General features: G+C 35.7%; 1 protein-coding gene across 2 annotated transcripts in view; it reads left to right on the plus strand.

Moving 5' to 3' along the window:
- The first annotated feature begins 5,034 nt into the window (after nucleotides 1–5,034).
- The window catches only part of PALLD (palladin, cytoskeletal associated protein), a 181,336-nt gene continuing 164,701 nt past the window's right edge, over nucleotides 5,035–21,669 (plus strand). For both annotated transcript variants that reach the window (XM_050973493.1, XM_050973494.1), the window contains exon 1: nucleotides 5,035–5,996. In XM_050973493.1, the coding sequence (XP_050829450.1) occupies nucleotides 5,050–5,996 (947 nt within the window). In that variant the 5' untranslated portion in view covers nucleotides 5,035–5,049. The remainder of the gene's footprint in view (nucleotides 5,997–21,669) is intronic.

Below are 21,669 nucleotides of genomic sequence, written 5' to 3' on the forward strand. Positions count from 1 at the left end.
ATTAATTGAACACAAATATTTCACTTTGTGGGCAAATATTTCTGTCATGCTGTACAAAAAGTGTTGGGCATTCTTGATTTACACAAAACAATACTTTATTTGTATTCAGAAAGCTAAATTTCTTTTAAAATTTCTCTGCAGATATCTACAGGCAGATATATTTTCTTCCCAGAAGTGAAAATTTAAACACATAATTGCAAGAATCAGAATTTCATCCACCCACTCCCTGTAGAAAATGCTGAAGATAGCCCGAGGCAGCTTGTTGCTGTTTATATGCAGGCTATTTTTGACTCCCATTCCAAGGTGGCAAAGTCCTGGGTATTTAGTGGAGATGCTGGGTTCCTGAAAAAGGACCTTGATTTTACCTTGTGGGGTGACTGCTTAAAAATTAGGCATACAGTGTTTAACTCTTGGATAACCAGCTCCTTTTTTGTGCACAGTTTTCCGCTTGAAATTTTTAGAACCATGGTTCTGTTCTTATTTGACACACTGAAATCACTGTAAAATGACCTGAAATAAATTCCTTTTAACTAATTTCATTACAACATGGTAAGGATCTCAGGCTGCAAAAATGGGGTTTGTATACATTGGGAAGCATTCCCAGTCCAGCAGTGAGTCTGTTCAAGCTGTGATTAGGGGACAGTAATTGCCTGTATGAAGATGCCAAGATGTTCTGTCAACCACTGAAATAGGATGTGTGGTATTAGCACTTGTTCGTACATGAAGATGGTCTGGATCCTGTAAGGAGCTCTGAGTCTCTTGTGCTCTTCTGTCACAAGAGTACATCTACTGCACTTCCATTGTTGCCAAGGAACAAATTTTAGTAAAAAATGCAAGGCAGTATCTAGAAGTCATTGAGCTAAGAGCAAATGCCAGTGTACAAAATGATTTCAAATCTGAGAGCAAATATCATGGATGCTGGCAGAAGGGACGGATGTCTGTAACATCTCTTTGGAGCTATAATTTCTTCTATCCACTCTGGAGCATGTGACTCCCAATAGGTTGCAATCTGGCAGAAACCACGTTGCCCACACATTGCTTTTATTTCTGGAAACTATGTGATAAAGTCTCTAGATTAAACCAACAGTCTTCATGTTTACTTCTTCCTTTCACTGAGGTTTAACAGAAATTATGTGCTTGAAAAAGTGCTTTTGGACAGTTTTTTTTTTCTTTTTCCTGGAACTAAATTCTCACAGGAGTTTTAATGAGGTGAAAGTACTTCCTTAACAGAGACAGTAAAGGAGAATTGACTCTGTTACACATTATGCTCTACAACGCTATAGAAACCAAAAGTGTATTTTGATTGTTTCAGTGTTAATACATGTGTCAGAGTTGTGGTATTTTTAAAAGCATACATGTTTTCCAGGGATTTTTTGTGTCTTTTCTGAGGGAGGTAGTTCTTTTCTTTTATTATTTCATTTGAGATGCGAAAATTCAGTAGATTAACTTATTTATACAGTGTAGTATATGGTTACAAATTATTTTTCAATTATTTATCAATTAAAAAGTTGCTGTTTTCTACTCATAGATCCAAAAATGTTAAGGGTCTTTACCAACCTAAATGATTCTAATTTTTCCTTTCTACAAGATTTTAAGGTACACAAGGAAGCTATTGATTTTAAAATATTCTTACTAGAAAAAGGCAATTATTTTATTTATTATCATGAAAATAATGCTGTTGAAAAAAATTAAAAATCTATTACCATAAAATGGTATAAAAAGGGAATGGCTAAGTTCTCTGAATTTGTGAGTAGTAAGCACAGAGAACTTTGTGCCACTTCCAGGGCTAACGTTGCTTCTGCTGGAATTCCAGATAGTGGCAGTCTGCTGAAACATGAGTTCAGTTACCAAATATAGATGAGGGGGGTACGAATTTCATAGTCACAGAGGACGGATGTAACGCACAGGCCACATTCTTCTCGACTAAGGACCAAGCAAGCTTCAGTGAAGAGCTGGAGCAACTTAGAGCCTATTCAGATAGAGGAGAAAAACCACTTTACCTACTATTAATTATACTTGAACTCTTCATATTGGCCTGCTCATTGTAAGATCTGTTTTATATTTTCTGCTGATCGTAATTGTTGTGTTTGTGGAGTAATTTTGCAGGATTTCAAAATTCAGAGAAAAACTATGTGCCTTTTTTGTTTGAAAAATCTTACTAGATACATTTCATCCTTCATACGATTATTTTGAAGAGATAGGTCCTGTGAAGTAATAACTGGGTCATGTTAAATCATAATTTCCTATTTGGCAGGTTCTGCAAATTCAGGATGTTTATATATATTTTTTAATGAGTCCTTTATTTTTCTATGTTTTTCCATATTTTACTATATATCTCTACAAAACCTTAATTTGATTAGTTACTGTATTTTTTTCTGAAATTATTATAATCCAATATATTTCAAATTTAATATTTGCCATATGATTCTTTAGAGCATCTGCATTGGGTTTTGAATAGGTGTTTAAACTGCATGATAAAAAATGTGTTTTTACTTGGGCGTAATTTTTAAATATATACAAATAGGACCCCATAAGTAGTCTGCATGTAATAATGTTGATCTGCATGCAACATTGTAATTTATGCTTGTGTCTTTAAATGATACAGTATATGGCTTTGCAGGTTACCTAATGAGTAATGATGATGAAAACTGTTATAAATACATTGTAGTCTAACTTGGAGAAGCTAGAAATAGCATTCAAAATTTCTAATTATGATCTTATAAGCTACTTGATAGGGTTAGTGATACTTCACCTCCAGTTCACTGTAATTACAAGTTGCTCTAAAAGAATAGTGAGTTTATGTATTACAGTATGGCTGAAAAAAGTCTTTCTCCTGGAAGCTTCCATTCAGCCCCCTACAGCTAGACATATAAATTCATTTTCAGAAACCTTCTCACCAAGAAGGCTTATCAGCATTAGAAATTGCCAATAAACCAGCACATTTAAATCCATCAACTTCATCTAAATATCCAGGTATAGACTGATTCACTTAATTTAGACACCAGACTTTGAAAATTACTATATATGTAGCCATTATATTTTTCTAATGACAAAGCTGAGTATTGGGAAGAAATATGTTAATTCATAATACACTAATTTTAATCATCATGTTGGGTGGATAACAATAAGTAAAATTGTCCTCCTACCCATGAAAAAGCCCATTGAAACATTAGAGCAGCTCGGTGTTGGAAGTCAGGGAAGTTTATCCGAGTATGTAATGTTCACTTTGAGATGTGAACAAGCTAGGAACCAGTGTGTGTCAGATTTAAAGATATATTTTGAAGCACAGATATTTACATGTTGTCCAAATAGCACTTTTGTTCATTTGAATACAAAGTTTTTTAAAAAAATCTAAGATTAAGGAGGAAGAAACTCTGCAGTTTTAACCCTTGTTTCCCTGGCATTCCTCCAGTTTATGGCCGAACAGCTGAGCCTCTAGACCAGCTGTTTGCTGGGCTTCTCAGATTCTTTCTTTAAAGCTGCTATGTGGTAGTCAGTAATACTGTATATACTTTTTTAGATTTTGTTGACAAGAGATTGGCATGGTTGCTAAATTTGTTTCCCTATAAACACAGATAACAGGAAAGGAAAACGTAATCCCAGCAAATAATAAACTTATCACTGAAATCTGTAAAAGCATTTCTCAAACCCTAAATGCTTTGGGTTTCTTAGACTTCTCTTTTATGCATTGAGTTGTAATCTGTTGGCAAGACAAAAAGGCATATCAAGAGATACATATGCTAAGCCAAGAATTCCAATAATCTATCAGTCATTTAATGACTACATGCTGGGTAAGCCCTGGTTTAGTGACTACAGGTAATTGGAGCCTGCACAAGCTGATGCAAAATACATCCGAGTGCATTGCATGATTGTCAAGTCATTTCTCCACTATCAGTAGAGAATTAAAGGAAATTTTTTCTTTTTAAATCTTATGTAAAATTTTTCTTGTAGAAATTATCATAAGAATAAGATAATTTTGGGGGGTAAATAAAACCACTGATGTTCAACTCAATTAAATGCTCTGCAGAAACAATAATTATGTTTCAGATCTCATCAGCCACAATCTAGTGACCAGTTAGACAAATACATTTCAGCAAGGAGAGTTTCAGGCCAGTCCTTCCCTTGTGGAAAGTGTGGTTTCCCTGATGTCTTGTTTCTTGCTGACTTTAAAGAGAATGCTCATCCTAATTCTGAAGTCATAGTGGGAAACTGGAGAGTTTTAAACACTTTTCTGCTTTGTGAAACTGGTACAAAATATACATTATACACTTCCATTGAGCAGGATGATATATAGGTTGTGAAATCTATTTCTTCAGTGCTTTACTTCTAGCATGTGGTAGCTTGATATTTCATTTTTCTGTGTTGAGGAAAGTGCTACTAAATTGGTAACAAGTTAAAAATGTTAGCAAAATTAGTAAATAAATATTAAACACATTATCAACATTAAACAGAAAGGAAAATTTGGAATTTCTAATCCAAATATTCTTGTGTGTATCCTCATAATGGTGTCAAGTTGAACACTTCTCTCAGAATTTGATGTGTCTGGAAGGCAATGTTATGGGAAAGAGAAAAGTAAATATATTCCCAAAATCTTCATAAGGCTAAAACCAGAAAAAAAAATGAAGCATAACAGAATTGATGCAAAATAACGATTCAGATGTGAAATAGCAGCATATATACATATTGATCCAGCAGAATCAAGATTGTGCTAGGCAATATACAGGCAAAGGATATCTTCACACTTCTGAGGAAAGATTTATGAGAAAAATTACTGCTAAGTGCTCTCATTTCCACCTAGACAATTTGCAGTCCTGGCTCATTCTAATAGAAAACAAGGCTTACATTATGTCATACACCATTCTGTTCTGCTTATCTTACAGCTTTGTGTCTAGCTTCTGGGAACTAGGACATAACTTTTTTTATTAAGGAATTGTTCTTGTGTCTTCCAGGATGCAAGACAGAAGCTGTGGCCGGGCATTGCCTCTTTCTTTAATGCTGAAGGAGACTTACGCTCCAGAAAGAGGCAGCAGTACGGGATATCCTGAAAATATGTCAGAAGCTTCATCTTACCATGACTTTTTCTGTGATTCCCTGTCAGACACACAGAATGGTGAATTTTCAAATGAACTTTCTGCCTTCCTTACCCAGGAGGAAATAAGTAAGAGCCTTGACATAGCTCGAGAAGCCATTGCCAATTCCATGGAGGAAGATGAGAACACAGCACCAGACTTTACCCATTATCCCAACACCCCTCTTTCTAGCCCTTCAGAAACCCCTTCTTTCATGGACACTGACCTGCATGAGCAAGACACGGTACAGACACCTCCAGAAAGCAGTTGGACTTCATCTGCTGAAAGTCATGTTCTCCCAAGGAATCAGAAAGAGCAATCCACTGCACCTCAGACAGAGGAGAGTTTTGTCACAGTTTCTAGGAGACAAGCAAGCACCTCACCTTTTCTACCTGCTAGTCCCAGTTTTGTCAGAAGCCTGAAATATTCAGAAAAAGGTGGTCCATGTATGCCTAAGACAAGCCCGAACTCTGAATCAACATCACAGGGAGACGCTCCTGTCAGGAACAAGCTGTGTGACAAAGCTGCCACATTCATAGAGGAGCTATCATCTATATTTAGACAGGCAGCAAAGACAAGAGGCCGTAGTCCCGATGGGGACTCTTCTTCTCCAGATAGTGGATACCTGTCACCTAATAAGAAACAACCAGCTTTAAGTACCTTGGTGAACCAGGAGTTTGACAAACCACATCAAGAGACTGAGCCTGAGGAAAAATTACCTGGACTTCATCTGAATGGAGAACACTATTCTGGAAGGGGGAGCATCATGGAGAGCAAAATGGTCCTGTGCCGTCCCTTTATCAACATGGAAGAGCATGAACTTTCACCACCTCTATTCACTCAGAAGCTCCGGAGCCAGGAAGTTGCCGAAGGAAACAAAGTATTGCTGGAGTGCAGAGTTGCTGGCAACCCAGTCCCTGATGTCAGGTAAGAGCTAAATCACCAGATAGAGTCACCTGATTTTGGAAGATACCTAAGGACAGGTATGACACTGACTTGCTTAGAGGCGGTCACATAAGTGCAGTCAGTCATGCAATTTTACAAAGCACACAGAATAACACGTTCTAATGTCCTTATTTTACTAGAATGTTTCACACTGTTTGCTTGGGAAGTTAAATTCTTCTTGATTTAAGAGCCACATGGCAAAATTAGAAACAGAATTGGTTCTAGCAACATTCTATGTGATTGTTACTTCATCAATCTGAGTAAAAGAAGAGAGACAGCTTGCTCCTAAAGAGCATATCTCAAGAAGATACAGTTTTTAATGCTGATTAATTAGAATGCCTCCAAGATCCATGTAAACTGTTTTTCTTAATTTTAACTCAGGCGGAATCATAAAATAAGAAGGCATTTAATGACTGAGGAAATAAGTAATGAGAAACATTGCTGACATAATAGTTGTTTATTGTAAAATCAAGCATACTTTTAAGTAATCACATCAGTATAAACTCATTTGTAACTTCTGTCTTCTTTGCCTTTTGACACACATAATCGTGCTATGTTAGCAGTCTGTAGATACAGCCACTACTGCATTGTGGCAAATGTGATTCATGTTAATTTTTGGGCTCTTGCAAAGCTCCCCAACAGTCAAATTAATACACTTTCATGGTCCATTCCCAAACTGGTTTTATTAAATAATTATTAATAATTCTCCACCTGGCAATTGAAAGAAGTTAGTAATAAAAATTAATCTTTCAAAGTTTCAATCGAAAACAAATTTCCCCCTTCGTCTTATTTCATTATGGATCTTTAAGAGTGGAAAAATACGGCAGCTGCACCTCAAAAAGTACTCATTTCAGAAGTCCATGCGCTTCTTCTGCGTGTCCTTTCTGTAGTGACAGCGACTTGGCTGAAGAGGTCACTCACACACAGCATGGGCGGCACAGAGCCCTCAAGTGAGCGCTGCTGTGGAGCCAAGAGAGCGAAAACCAAGGCTCGCTCAGGGGTTAAGAGACAGCAAACACTTGAGCGAGGTTTGGGTGAGACTCCAAAGTCTGAATATTGGGGAAAGGAGGAGGTTCTTTCCAGATGAGAAAGCATGCAGAAAAATATATAGTGGATTTTTATCTATAAAACCATTACTGGGAACTTCTAAACATTTGCATAGTATCATCTAGGCACATCACTGTCCTTCTTTCTGGATATGAAAAGGAGTTTCATGGTGTATCCTATATATATCCAGTAAATAGTTAATTTGCTGCAGTGGAAAAAGACAAGCCTATTTAAAACCACCCACATATTGCAGAGCAAGTGAAGAATGTCTGTGCTACTTTCAGAAGTATTTTCTGTAAATGGGAGTTTTATGTGGTTTAAAAATAAAGCAAAACATAAATGATACAATAATAGTTGACCATTCTCTTGTATTTTGGTAATGAAAATTATCCAGTTGTCTAATCCACTTTACTTAGACTACTGTTTCATTAGACTGGGTTTCTGGATTGTAACATATGTGGAAAACAATATTCAGACCATAATCATATGAATTGAAAATATTTACAGTTTTCTGAAGAAACTGGCCAGAAACAGAAATGTGTAAAAGCTATTAAGCTTTTTGTGAAGGTTTCTGAATAGGAAGAAAGTAGAAATGGATATTAGGAAAGCATTGTATTGCATTGCCAAAAGAATGGAACAAGCTTATATTTTATCTTTGTCCCAAGTAATCTTTATAACTGGCTTTCTTCCCTTTTCATAGCTTTTTTTGTAGCTAAACTTTCTAAGTCCTCAGCCTATACAAAGCTGAGCTAGAATCCTTCTTTATCCAGCTACATTTCTTATGAGGATAAATGTAGCAATGCTGCAGAACCTTAGTATAATTGAAGAAAACATCAAATGTAGTGTAAGAACAAGGTGTATATTTAAAGGTTATTTCACTAGGAAAATTCCTTAGACGTTCAAAGCCATACACAGCTGAAAGTAAAACAGTAAGTGTTATGGTTTGAGTGACAAAACTTGACCCAGGTATCTTTGTACTACAAATAGAAAAAAAAGTATATTTTGACAGAAGAACTTACAGCTAGTATCTTAGTGTTGAAATCCAAAAGCAAATAATCAGTTACATTTCAAGTATCATTAATTTTTCTTTCAAAGTTCAGTGTCTAACTTACTAGTTCTACTAGCAGAAAATCAGATTTCTTAAAATGAGTATTTTGTCACCGGTCAGAAGAATTCTTATGTTTCTGTAAGATTCCAGATTCCAGCCCAAGACCTAGGAAGGTACAGAATGATTAGAAAAGTTCTAGGATATCTGCTTTTTAAAGAAGCTCTAAAACATGTAAAATATAAGTTGAAACAAAATTTCTGTTACTCTCAAAACCAATTTATCAGTCACTAGCTGTCCTTCAAAGTGTATCAGCAATGCTGTGTTTAAAACACTCATATTAGCCTTGAGCTAGCTAAAGCAAATAACAGCTGGGTGTGACTTAGACCTCTTCAGCATTCGCCTCACCACCTGAATATTTAATTGCTTCAAAGCCTGAAGCTGTAAGCCATGATTAAAGTATTTTCTGAGGTCTGCCTTGAGTTGTAAGCTGTGATTAAAATATTTACAGACATTCACCCAGCTTCTGTAGCATAAGAGGTATTGAAATTTTTGTGCAAAATATATTCTTTTCCTCTTTCCACAGCAAATTGACACAAAGAAAGATCCAAATCAAAGAAAAAAATAAGGCACTTTCCACATACTACATGACAAGAACAAGGTTTCTTTGCTATAAGGAAATAATTTGCTCTCATTATAATCCTTTTATTCTCATAAGTGCTGTTTGTCTAGATTTGACTGTAACAAATACCCAAAATCTCCTCCTAGAACCATTACTTGCATGTAACCCAGAACTGCTCTTAGAAAATACAGAAACAAATGCAAAGTACAATACTTAAATTTATAATAAAACCAAATTACATTGACTTCTAAGTTTCAAAATCTTACCCAGTTTTACAGTCTTTAAAGGTTTTGAAGCCTAAAAACACACAAAAAACTGTGGCACCACCATGGTCCACCCACCAGGCATAGATGCAAAGAAAATTGAGCATCAGATTAAATCATGCTTAACACAAATCTACACAGCTGTGCAAAAACCCAAGTGTACAGGACAACAGTGATTAAACTACCTACACAGCAGTTGGTAGTTTTAAGTCTTGGAAATTTGGTAGTTTTAAGTCTTGGGAAGAGGTGTCCCAGATGTAGTTCCTGCTTCTTTGCTGGTCTTGATTTGAGGTAGGAAAATCTGTGGTTTAGAGATAGAATTTAGTTTTATTTCTTGAAGTCTCTTATGAGTAGATTTTCTAGTTGTAGTGAAACACCAGTGCCTTGGTGGGAGATAAAGATCTACTAATTCTATAATGGCAAGGCTTTAGTACTACTTATTTTTATCAAATGTGAATAGTTACTTATGTATGTGTGGTAATGGGATATATTTGACCATTCTAGGTGTCCTTAGTTAAAAACAAAACCTGTTTCATGAGTGAGTTCCTTGCTTTCTAGAAAAAACTCTTTATTAGTCATTGTTGTGTTACTGTTTTATATGTAGAATCTTAACTATTTAAGTTAGATTTTAGAATTAGAGGGTGTAGGTCCTGCTTTTAAAATATTCTCATTAGCTTATGTACATACTTGTGTTATTCAAGATGGAAATTTTAGTGAAGATATTTTATGATAAACTTGTTTAAAGTATTTGATAATTCCATTCTTTGCTTGACCCAGACCAAAATTTGCTTCTGAACAATGAAATGCTTAATGTGTCTTTAAAACAGAGTACAGTAGATTACAAGCATTATGATAGCTACATAAATAATTCATAAAAGATAAAAAAGATTACGATATATTCTGTGTGGGAGGAGAGGGCTCTTGTGACTTGAAAATCAGTAACACCTATATATATTATTCTTATACAGTAAAAAATCAAGTCCTGTATTGAGCTTTGAGGTGATTCTTACCTGAGTCCCAAAATGTCATATTTTGCTGTTAGAATTAATCTAAAATACTTCCACAATGTATGCAATTGTTTCTGCTCCATTATTTCAGTATTGTTAGAATTCTTTATTAATATCTAGAACAGTGCAACAAGAAATAGTGGTTTTCTTATTATGCAACCTTTTGTAAATAATGTCTCCAGAATATCTTGCATTTATTTCCTAAGGGTGATAATTCATTAAGTTAGTTGTCAAATTGCTCACAAATATAAACATTTTTCTTATATTCTCCCCATAGTTATGTCTATTAAAATGTTTTCTCAATAAACATACTTTTTTACACAAATCTCCCATACTCCTCTATTAACCTTTTCAGAGCAGAATCCTGCTAATCTGTCTTCTTACTAGCCTTTTGCAAACAGAGGGTGCTTGTTAAGAATGGAAGAATATTCTTGTACCTAAGGAGTTCCTTAGGTCAAAAATGTTCTGTTTGCAGATCTGGATGTTTTTCTGTGTATGTAGGGAGCATTGACACCCATCTGAAAGTGTTAACATCATTCTTATTGCTGAGATTAAATAGAAATTAGCCATTTTGTTAGCCATTTTAATCTGGTAGTACACTCTTTTAAGAAATCTGCTCAACAGTAATATGTTGTTGTTTAGTATTTTATTTACACTCAAATGAAGATAAAATATCTTCAATAACATTCCCTTTAATATCAATATGAAAATTATATTTCTGCATTCTCAGTAGATTTCTGTCACAATAATATTTTTTATTTCTCTTCACCAAAAATGTCTTTATTTCTGTTGGGCTTTTTTCTTCATTTACAAGTCAACACAACACCTATTTGCAGTTGACCTCATTATTCTTCTAGCTCTTCTTCCTTCCTCATTTATTTCCTTTTATACTCTTTGTTTATTGGACCATACCATGCTATTCTTGTTTGCTTGCTTTTGCTGATTTTCAGGTGAGGTCTGGCTATCTCTGGGCATCCCTGGAGTTTGAATTTTCTTTCAGAGCAGATCTGGAATGTAGTGTTGAAAGTTGCTTCAGTGACTTGTGAAGCTTCTCCTTAATTCTACTTGTCTTAGAACCATGCTCTGGACTAGCGGGCTTTGCTGGGGAATCGAGGGGTGATAACCCAGCATAAATGGTAAAACTATTGCAGGGGTTGCCCAGAGGGATTTGCGGCCTGCAGGTATTAGGTAGGTAGAGTGCATCTTTCAGATATTTCCTTTTCCATTCTCCATCCATTTTGTGGCAATAAGAGGCCACACCCTCAGGATTTTCTGCATCTGGGAAAAACACGCAGTGGAGTAAAGGCCTGTGTAGGTCATGTACCCACTTGCTTTAAAAAACAGTGTGGCCTCTCTTATCACTGCTAGCTAGTACTGCATCAGTTTTCTTAACTTGTAAATAATAGTTCTTTAACCTTAGCACCACTTGGAAAGATTTGCCATGGTGTTCCTTAAGAACAGCATTTGGGATACTCTTGTTTGTGATTGTCTGGTTGCAGAGAGGGGCAGAGCTTAAGTGCTGTGCAGGTTGTTATTGTATAGGAATGACTGGTTTCTGCCTTGCTCGGTCTGTTCATGGATGTACCCACATGCACTGCTGGTCAAGATGTTTTTCCAAGTAGGGAGAGGTATTAGGATTGCTTTGATGTACTGCATGATATTGGTTTCTGACATGGTAGTGTCAAGGGCAACGAGTGTCATTAGGAATGTGTATATTTAGTGTTGTTCACCTGGCCTGGTCTTGTCCCATACCTCTGGGTATTCATAAATAATCATACCCAGCCTACAGGAGGAACGGAGAAGGAGGATTTCCTCCAGCCTTCCACTCCCTTCTCCTCCTTAGGTCTGCAACAAAACATTTTGAAAATTTTGGATTCTCTTTAGATCGTAAGAAAACACTCTTTCACTAAATTGTTATCTCAATCCATAGAGGCTTTTGTCTCTCCATCCCCAGAAGGGGCAGGGGAAAGGGGAGTGGCTTATTTAAAATTCAATTTCCTCCTGAAGCTAACCCACAATAATGATAACCAAATGTTTTGTTTCAAAGGGTGAGGTTTTTTTCCCTTGCTTGCCTGTCTAACACCATAGAGCACAGTATTTAAAAGAGGTACCTGGAAAGCACAGCTCTTTCCTCTGTGAAATGATCTTTACAAAGTTCAGATTGTGATAACAGGATCATTTATATAGGTCTTATAAAATAAACAAATTGCTAGAAAACAGGCAGAGCAATCCACTGATGTTACAGACTGAATATTCAAAGATATAAAAGAATGTGTGGATATGGTTGGGAAGGTGGCCTATGGGGACACAAACTCTTTACTTGCTGTGCTTTGTAAAAACCCCAAGGAGGATCTGAAAATTCTGGATGTGGGGGTTATTCTTATGTTTCGTTTATTTATTGTCTCTCTAGAATAGTTTTGACTGCATGATGTAAGCATTTCCTCATCTTTGTTATACAGGCTCTGTGGATCACCAGGATCTCTTTCTTTGGAGCTGTCATTTTTCATGAATGTGGAAATAGCTCTTGTAAATTTTGGGGTTTGAAAGTGTCATGCTTTTGTTTTGGTTTTGTGCATGGCTTATTTCAAACTGAAAATTGGAAGAATAAGGCCTGTTAGGTGCCTGAAAATGAGTGGTGCAAGAGGCAGTTGTAAAAACAAAGAGAAAGTTATTGGAACTAGAAATACTCTCTTAAACTGGAATTAGGAAGAGAATTCCATCTTGAGTACTTTATTTTTCTCTGTTCGTGAATGCCAGTGTCTCTGGTTTAGTTTTTCTGATTGCATTAGTGACATTTTTAAAACATCTCAGTTCACTTTTATTCTTCTTTTTCTGCAACTCAGTGAAAGAATGCAGATCTAAAGTTCTTTGCTAATGCTCCCAAAATAAATAACGTGTAGTCTAGTATTTATAAAAAGACTCAAAGATTAGATGAAAATGTTATCAAAATACTTGATGGCTAACATGAAAAGCTTAAAAGTAAAGTAATAAAAATTATGCTGCTATCTACATAGTAGAAAAAACATAAAGGAATTTTGCCTTGTATTTACATAGGAATTGAATGAGGCTTGGATGAACTTTAAAATAATGTGGCACCACATGTCTTCAGAAAGCTTTTTCACTACACAAGCTTTGTCCATGTTAAACATTTTTAGTTTAAAAACAAAGTTTAATTGAAGTAGTTTTAAAATACAGATTTTCCACAAAAGTGGGGCTGAAACTGTGCCACAGGCAGAATTCCAAGAGGCTGCTTTTACTTCATGTTTCAGAATTTATTTGTATAAATCTTATATGCTGTCTCAGGGCCTTTCCAGTATTGTGCAAAGCATCAACAGTTAAGAAGTCTGGCAGTGAGGAAATTCATCAGCAATCTGCTTGTCATGGGCTAATTGAAAGTGATCTGTGAAAATTAAAACTAAATGCAGAGGCTAAGTAGAACAGAAGCAGGAATGAACCAACATGATTTAGGCCTATTTTACTTGTACTGAAAGAAAAGAAAAGAGTAGTGAGGCTTTTCACAGGGTAGTGTTTGAAGTAAGTCATTCTGGCATCATTACTTATCAGTGTTCAACAGGTATGAAGTGCTATTCCAAATCCTATTTAAAATATCATGCTTAATACACTTTGACATGCTTGCTCATTTGCCTAAAGGCAGTACCACATCTTGGGTTGTTTAAGCCTTCTTAAGGGCAATTATAGCAGTTTATTAATGTTACTTAAACAGGACATATCTTTTTAAAACACAATACATTGCTTTATAAATATAAATTATTAAATACAAGTATAACTTTGAAACTTGATGCCTTAAAAATTCTTTTTAATAAAACTGTCACGTCTGAAATATGTTGTGTAAATGCATTCTTGGCAATGTGAAAGCTACCTTTAAAGATATGGACAATGAAATTGAACAACTAGGACTTCTCTGCAAACATTCACAGCTGAAAATGTTAAACTTCAGTTTGGGCTATTAGAGCTGGCAGGGCTTTGAGGGAGGTAGGAAAAGCTATGGACTAAAAGCTTATAATAGAACAAACATAGAAGAAAAATTGTTAAACAGCAGTGAATAATGAGCTTATTTTATTGGTTCTGGAACCCATCTGGAAAGTGTGTTTTTTCTAACCAGTGTTATAGTTTGATAGGGCTCTGTTAAGTGGGCTGGAACCGTGTTTCATTTTCTAGTAAATGGACTTGCCTTTCCAGCCCATGCAATGGTGAAAGAAGGAGTAAAAGAAATTCCCTTGTCCTCCTATTCCCTGTAACATAGGAAAATAAACAAGTAAGTATTGGAATTATGGGATATCCTGATTTGGAAGGGACCCATGAGGATCATCCAAGTTCAAGTCCTTCTCATAGTATATTTCATATATTTCTTTCCCTGAGCAAAAAGATATAAAGAAAGCATGAAAGTTAAGGAGTTTGCTAGGGGGGTTTTTATACCTTGTACAAATTTGCTCACATTTGGAGGTGTGTGGTGGGTGAAGAACATCAAGGAGACATTTTATGTTGTCATGAGTTTTCACATTCCACATGCTTTAGAGAAAAATGAAGATTAAAAGATTACTTGAAATTTTTACACTTTGGGATATTTTAAAATGATGTAGTTATGTAGTGAGGACATAGAATTTCCTGTAAGATAACAGAATGAAAAAAAATTGAAAGCTTAGATTTTTACAGAATAAATTTTTACTAAGATATTGTCCCCTTAGAGATTTAGGTGTTTTTTAGCTTTTGTCACCAAGAAAATTTTTCACATGTATTAATTTAAGAAATGTACCTAATTTCTATTTCTGTGCCTCTGTAAGTTGCCTTATCTGAAGAGACTCACAAAAGGGGTTGATCAGTAGGTATAGGAAAAGATTGCAGACAGCTGAAACACTGAGGGACTTGTTTAAGTATTGAAAACTTGAATCAATATCTATATGATATCTTTCTATAAATCAGGAAATTAGCATACTTATTAAATAAGTAGCTAATCTGGATAGAGAAAAGTGTGATTTTATTAAATAAATCAAGAGGAATAATTCAACTAGATAATTTCACCTCTATTTACAAGGGGGAAGTTGTACACAAACGCCTGTACAGAAGTATCTCATCCGAGGTACTGAATTACTGCATGTTCAAAGTGTGTGTCACTGACCTGTCTCCAAGAACCTTATTGCCTTCAGGTAGAGTGCTGCCAGTTGGTGTGATACTACTCAGCATGGATGAGTACACAGCTTAGGACTGGGAGTAGTATGAACTTGAATAGCTCTGACTTCCTGTGGGAAAGGGAAATAAATTAAAATGCCTGGGGATTGGGATTAGCAGATAGAATGACTCCTAAAATACTGGGATTCTTTTTTTTTTCAGATACCTGCAGGTTAAAACAGAACTAGGAGATTTAGGATTAGATTCAGGATAAATTTTAGGCGACTAAAATTTTTCTGCCACAAATCTGTTATCAAGACATAGGTGTTATGTTTCCTTTAGTCTAATGCTAACATGCTGCTTCAAATCACAGTGATTCATTGTTTCATGTTATTAATACTATGTACTTGCAATTCATGCATACATTAGCATTATAAAAATAGCTTACTTCGCAGTTATGCAGTGCCTTTCACGTGAGCATTGCAGTGCTTTATAAAACAGTTTGTATAATATGTGAACAGCTTTTCTTGATCTCCTCTTATGTGATAAAGTTGTGCTTTTCAGGTGGCCACGGGAAAAAGTTTAGACAAATAGAATCCATCTCTCATTTACAGTACAACTGATGAGCACCTATTGCTAACTGTGAACTCTTTTAATATCACAGAGAATGTGAGCACATTGCTCTGTAGAGCAAGTTATTCAATCTAGACTACTGGTTCCCCATTTTCAAATGAGACTAAGAGAATTTATCCTAATCTTTGTGAAAACCAAATTCAGTTTTGGTTTTTGGGAAAGGCCCATATTCAGGCAATTTTTATGGGACATGTTTTGAATCTCCTATGAACTTGAGTGAATTCGCTTTTCCAATTGAAGCACATTACCTGATAAATCTATTATTGACGCTGTTTTGTACAGAGCCTTGCCAGATCTCCTTACCCTCCACCATCAATGAAACTAGCAGTTGCAGTAATCTCAGTAGACCTAAGTATGTTTCTTTTATTTATTTTATTTTTTTCTTTAAAAAAAACCCTAGTCTTACTAATCTTAACATTTGCAGTAAGGATTATTACAACCTGAAACCTGACTCAGTGTTTTAATAGGGTTTATACAGCTGCAAGAACAAACATGGGACAAACAAAAGCATAGCAGTCTAGAAACAGAAGTCCTTACTTAAGTTAAAGTTCTGTCTACACCCAGTTTACATGGTGTTCTATTAAGTTTGCTTTTCCAGTCCACAGGAGTTTTGAGAAACAAGCTAAGGCAAAACCATTGTTCTGAAAATAGGTTGCCCTTTGCTGCCTCAGGAACTGTAGGACTAATACCAGGGTACATAGATTAGAACAATTTATCCATCTTACTGCAATTCAAAGTGAAATGTCTGCTTTTTTTACTGAAATTTGCATAGTGGTGGCTGGCAACACTTTCGGTAGCTATCTGTGCTTAGCCATGCGATAGCTTCATTAGATAAGGAATGTCAGAGACAAAATAAGCAACTCCTGATTCCTTAGAAAGGCTCTCCACACAGCTAATAAAGATTCTTGGAATGCAAATGTCTGACAGTGGGAGATATGAGGAACCACAGACCCTATGTGTGGTTCTTCCCATCTATGACTAAGGCATTCTGTGAATTTGCAGTGCAAGAAAACTACACTGCATGCAAATGAAATGAAGGAACTGAGGAAACAGCCACTACTTAAGAATGCTAGAGAGAGGCCTAAGGCACAGCCCTTCTTGGAATTTTTTCTTTGCTAGTACAATCTGGTTTTGACATCTCTTTTAGGACTCCCACTGTTATAATCAAAAATCTTACATCCTGCTCATAAGTGATAAAGCTGAGGTTACTGGGAGCAGATTTAGAAGGAATACTACAATCTGACTCCTTTTCTGCCAGTCACATTGTCTTTCAATAGAAATATCCTTTATTCATTTCTACTAATTAAACCATGAGTAGAACATTATAAAGATACATAGACATAGAGAACAGGTGAAGTTCCTAGTGTTTTATTGGATACTTTTTTTCTATATTACTAATGGAGTATTCTGCTTCAGAAATTGAAATTTTAGTAATTTACAAAAAAAAAAAAAAAAAAAGAGATACCTTCTTTTTGTGATAAAGCATTTAATACTGCTCTCTGTGCCTATCCTTTTTTTTGCTTTTTCTAAAACCTGTATTTCAAGTTACAGCAATTTCTTTTCTCAGAAGGGCAATTTTCTCTGAGAAATGAAGTGCCTTCAGAACCCTCTATGTCTGCCTACCATGAGTCTTCATCTCTCCCTACTTTTTCCTTTAGGTATTCAAAAAATTTTATCTTTCACAGTATAAAATAGTTCCACTCATGCATGGGATACAGAATCTAAATCTAGGGATATTTCTTCCTCAGATTAGGTCTGGTTTTCAAATATAATTTGGTGATCAAACCAGGCTATGGAAACTCAGCTGCAGATGTATTGATTAGAGCAAGGAAGCTCCAACATGTGTTGCAAAGTACTTTACTAAGATGCTAATTCTGCTCCCACTAGAATACAAATAAGACTTTTAAGTAGTTATGCCTCTTCTTTAGCCTCTTGCTGCCTTTTTGTTTCTTTTTAACTGCCTCAGCTGAGCTAGTACATTTAGTTACATGGAACGTAGGCTGTCCTCCATTTCCAAAGAGTGATGCTGATTTTTCTTGTCTTCCCACAAACAGAACAAGTCCGCCCTCAGTATGAAGTTCTTGATATGTGAAATGTGTTAAGACTTTCATCAAAATGCTGTTCTGTTGTTCTTTAGAAGAACTGTTTCTTTTAGTTGCTTAGTGAGTTTTCAACCTTTGAATTCTTTTTTGATTGCTGTTTGGTGAGTAGTGCACAGGGCATAGCTTCACACCATTTTATTTTTGCCTTGTATATTACATTCATTCTATTTTCTTACTTGCTCATTAACTCCTAATAAGTAGCACAAATACAGTTTCTTAGTACCTTTCCCTGTACTCAAAATGGAAACCATCTAGTTAGTTATATAATCTCCCTCAAAATAGTTGGTCATATAGGAGGCATCTAATAATAGTCTTTGAGCAGAAATACTTTTTTCCCTCAGTGGTCATTAAAAACCTGTGACTAAATTCATGGCTGACTTAAAAATAAGTATAGATTACAAGATCCATGTGGACATTAAAAATGGAAGCATCAAAAACTTTGAATATGTGAAATCAATTCTGAAGGGTACTGGAGCATGGGAGCTAGTGGGGGGTTTTTAACACTGCTCCATTACTCATTCCATGTATATTACATGTATATCTTAGGTGCAAACATGGCATTGAACTTTTCACTCCAGTCTTGAAAAGTGTAATGATAATTCTTAACACCCACTATCAGAAGTAGAAGGGATTTCAGTGGTGACTTAACACACATGTAATCTTTGTTAGAAATAATTAGAAATAATTAGAAATAATGTTATAATTAATTTTTTGCACCTTTGTTTAGAGTGAAAGTAGGCTATTTAAAATGTGGAGTTTCTTTGTTGGTTCTTTGGTCTTCAGTGTATCAAGGGCTAACATAATCTTCTCGGGGGGAAGACACATGACTGTCAATCTCAGGGAAAGTCACTTCTTTTACCATAAAGAACTGCGCTTTGCTTTTCCTTGCTTTAATAAAAATAACAACAACAACAAAGCCCCAAAACAAACAAAAAAAAAAAAAAAAAAAAAAAAAACAGCCAGCCAAACAAGAACAACAAAAAAACCAACAAAGACTTTCCTCCACCAAAAAAAAAACCAAACCAAAACAAAAAACCAATAAAACCCAGCAACAATGGAGCAAATTACACAGTATATTGAAAATTACTGAAACAAACATGATGGAAATTAAAATGAAGGAGTAGTGGTTGACATACATGAGCATATTTCTAATCCATTTTAAGATGCATATTTCTAATCCATTTTAAGATGTTATTTATTCAGTTTTAAGACCAGATGTTTCTGTGAGGACTTTAATTATTCATTTTCCATGTTTATTTCAGTGAATGTAGGTTTCATATTATTCTTAGTGTATCACCACTATTATTTGGACTTTATGCCACCAAAACAAAATATATGAATAAGTGCAAATGAGATTGTCCTCTATTTGAAGTCCTATGAGGCAGTTTAAAGAACTACTGTGTTTTTTAAAAAAAAAAACCAAAACTACTTAACACACAGTATCAAATATTCAATCTGGCACATATCATCTTGACTTCCAAGAAAGCCTTGTATTGTGGGCCAAAGGGAAAAGGAGGAGGAGAATTTCTGAGGCTTCTACAATACTGCAGGCAGCTGGTATTCTAAAATTAATCTTTCTTGCATAAGCTGAAGCAGGATAGCTTCAGCTATAAGATCAGTTATATCAGATGTTCTGCTAGGTTTATTTAGTGAATCTTACAGAATAAAACCAAATCATTTCTCAGCTTGCTGAAGAATGGAATGAAAAAATCTTTGAGATTGACCATTTAGGCTCGAGGGAGATTAATTTCTGATAGATGCAGTTCTTCTACATGATAGCTCTGGGAAAGTTTTAAATTATTCCTCCTAGTTATACTGCTAGTTATTCACAGTTTGGCAGGGAGGGGAGGAAAGCACTATTTTAGTACTGCCTTTAATGCAAGCTCTTGTATTAAAAAGTTCTCTTAAGCCCAAGGTCCTGAATAAATAGAAAAGTGCAATATGTAGAGAAGGACTCCATTGCAAAGGGACTTGTTTCAGGCCTATGATAAGTCTGCACTCATATTTTGCAATGGCTTGGAAGTGTCCAGTTCTTATTTGGTAGTTAAGTAAAGTATTACAGGGGTTTTCTGGGGGTCCCAGGATGAGGGAAGAGACGACAACGTTGACTCCATGCATCAGAAGGCTTTGATTTATTATTATATGATATATAAGATATAAAAACTATACTAAAAGAATAAAGAGAAGGATTTCACTACAAAGCTAAGCTAAGAATAGAATAGGAATGTGTAAACTGAAGTCTTCTCAGCCCGAGACGGGCCGAACAGGTGAATTGTGATAGGCTCTTAATTGGAAACAGTCTGACGGGGCCAATCACAGATCTTCCCGTGGCATTCCACAGCAGCAGATAAGAATTGTTTACTGTTGTTCCTGAGGCTTCTCAGCTCTCAGGAAAGGAAAATTCCTAAGTAAAGGATTTTTCATAAACTATGTCGGTGACAGTAAAGCAAGAGGAATTTGCATGATAGATTGATTTTGAAGCCCGTCAGTGTTTAAAGAGAGCAAGCAAGAGAGAGGAAGGCTCCTTCCTGTTATTTCAGTATTCTAACAATCTTTCATACTGTAAAGCTTCAACAAAGCAAGTATATTGCACAATTAGTTCCAATTTCAAAATGTCCTTTATCATAAACAGAAAGCTAGGAGTGCTATAAACAGAAAGCTAGGAGACTGATTTCAAGAGTCTTAAAGATTAACGTACTTTCCACTTATTTCTCAAGTCTTAAACTCTTGTAATGAAACAGGGGCACCAGTGAGAGATAACTGTAGGGCAGGCAAGCTAGTGAACAGAAAAAAGTTTTGACTTCTCCCTGGTGTAATGAGCTTACAGAACTAAAGAAATCTGTAGAACAGACCTTATGGTCCCTCAGTTACTGACTCTCCTAATGTACCACAAAGATATCACATGATGCAAGAAAGGCAAGTATCACTCTGGCCTGTAAGAATAAGGCATAGCTGGTTGGATGGAGCTTGGAATTTGCAATATTACTATTATTATTATTTTTATTAACTACTACTACTCCTGATCTTGTGAGAGTGTTGTGTTTGCACCAGACTTGAGTTTTACTGCACTTTTGTAGCTCTACTGCTCCCTAACTATAGCCACCCCACATCTGGGATATAGAATTTCATGAAGTCACTCTGTTGTAGAGAATGACTATGACAAGGCTGTGGTGGTTCTAACCAGAGCATCAAGTCCCATTCCAGAGCTACCATTAGAGTTTAGAACTCCTGACCCCTTTATTCTGCTCCTTGTTAACAAATCTGCCTGTGCCTGCTGAAGTCTGTCCCACACATACGAACAGACACTGTTGTGAAACGTTGACGGTCTACCATGCTTTCACCATACCCCATGTCTCTCATGCAAACCTCTGTAATGGCCCCTTGATTATCAAAGAACCCCATTTCTTCCAGGAAGACAAATTAGAGATGCTCTGTGTAATTTCACTGAACCCAGCAAGTTCTGTAGAGATTCTCTTGACTTGGTTTGAAAACAAAACTGCTTTTTTTGGTGCTTTCCTGCAGGAATCAGGAAAGGAACTTGATGTGAGAAAAACAAATTACAACTGTTGCAAGTTTTTAAAATGTATCTGAATGGTTTTTCTGATTTGCATGTGGTTATATTATTTATAGATTTTGGAATTAGAGAAATAAAACTATCGTCACTTAATATTTGAATCTGTTTCACTTTTCTAATTTTATGTTTTGTGAAACCTTATAGCCTGAGAACCCTTTGAGAGTAGTCATCATAGATCTAACAGAATACTTTTGATATTTATCACAGCATGAAGGCAAAATGAATAAATGCTGAG

The sequence above is a fragment of the Serinus canaria genome, chromosome 4 (assembly GCF_022539315.1).
Source record: "Serinus canaria isolate serCan28SL12 chromosome 4, serCan2020, whole genome shotgun sequence".
Lineage (NCBI taxonomy): Eukaryota > Metazoa > Chordata > Aves > Passeriformes > Fringillidae > Serinus > Serinus canaria.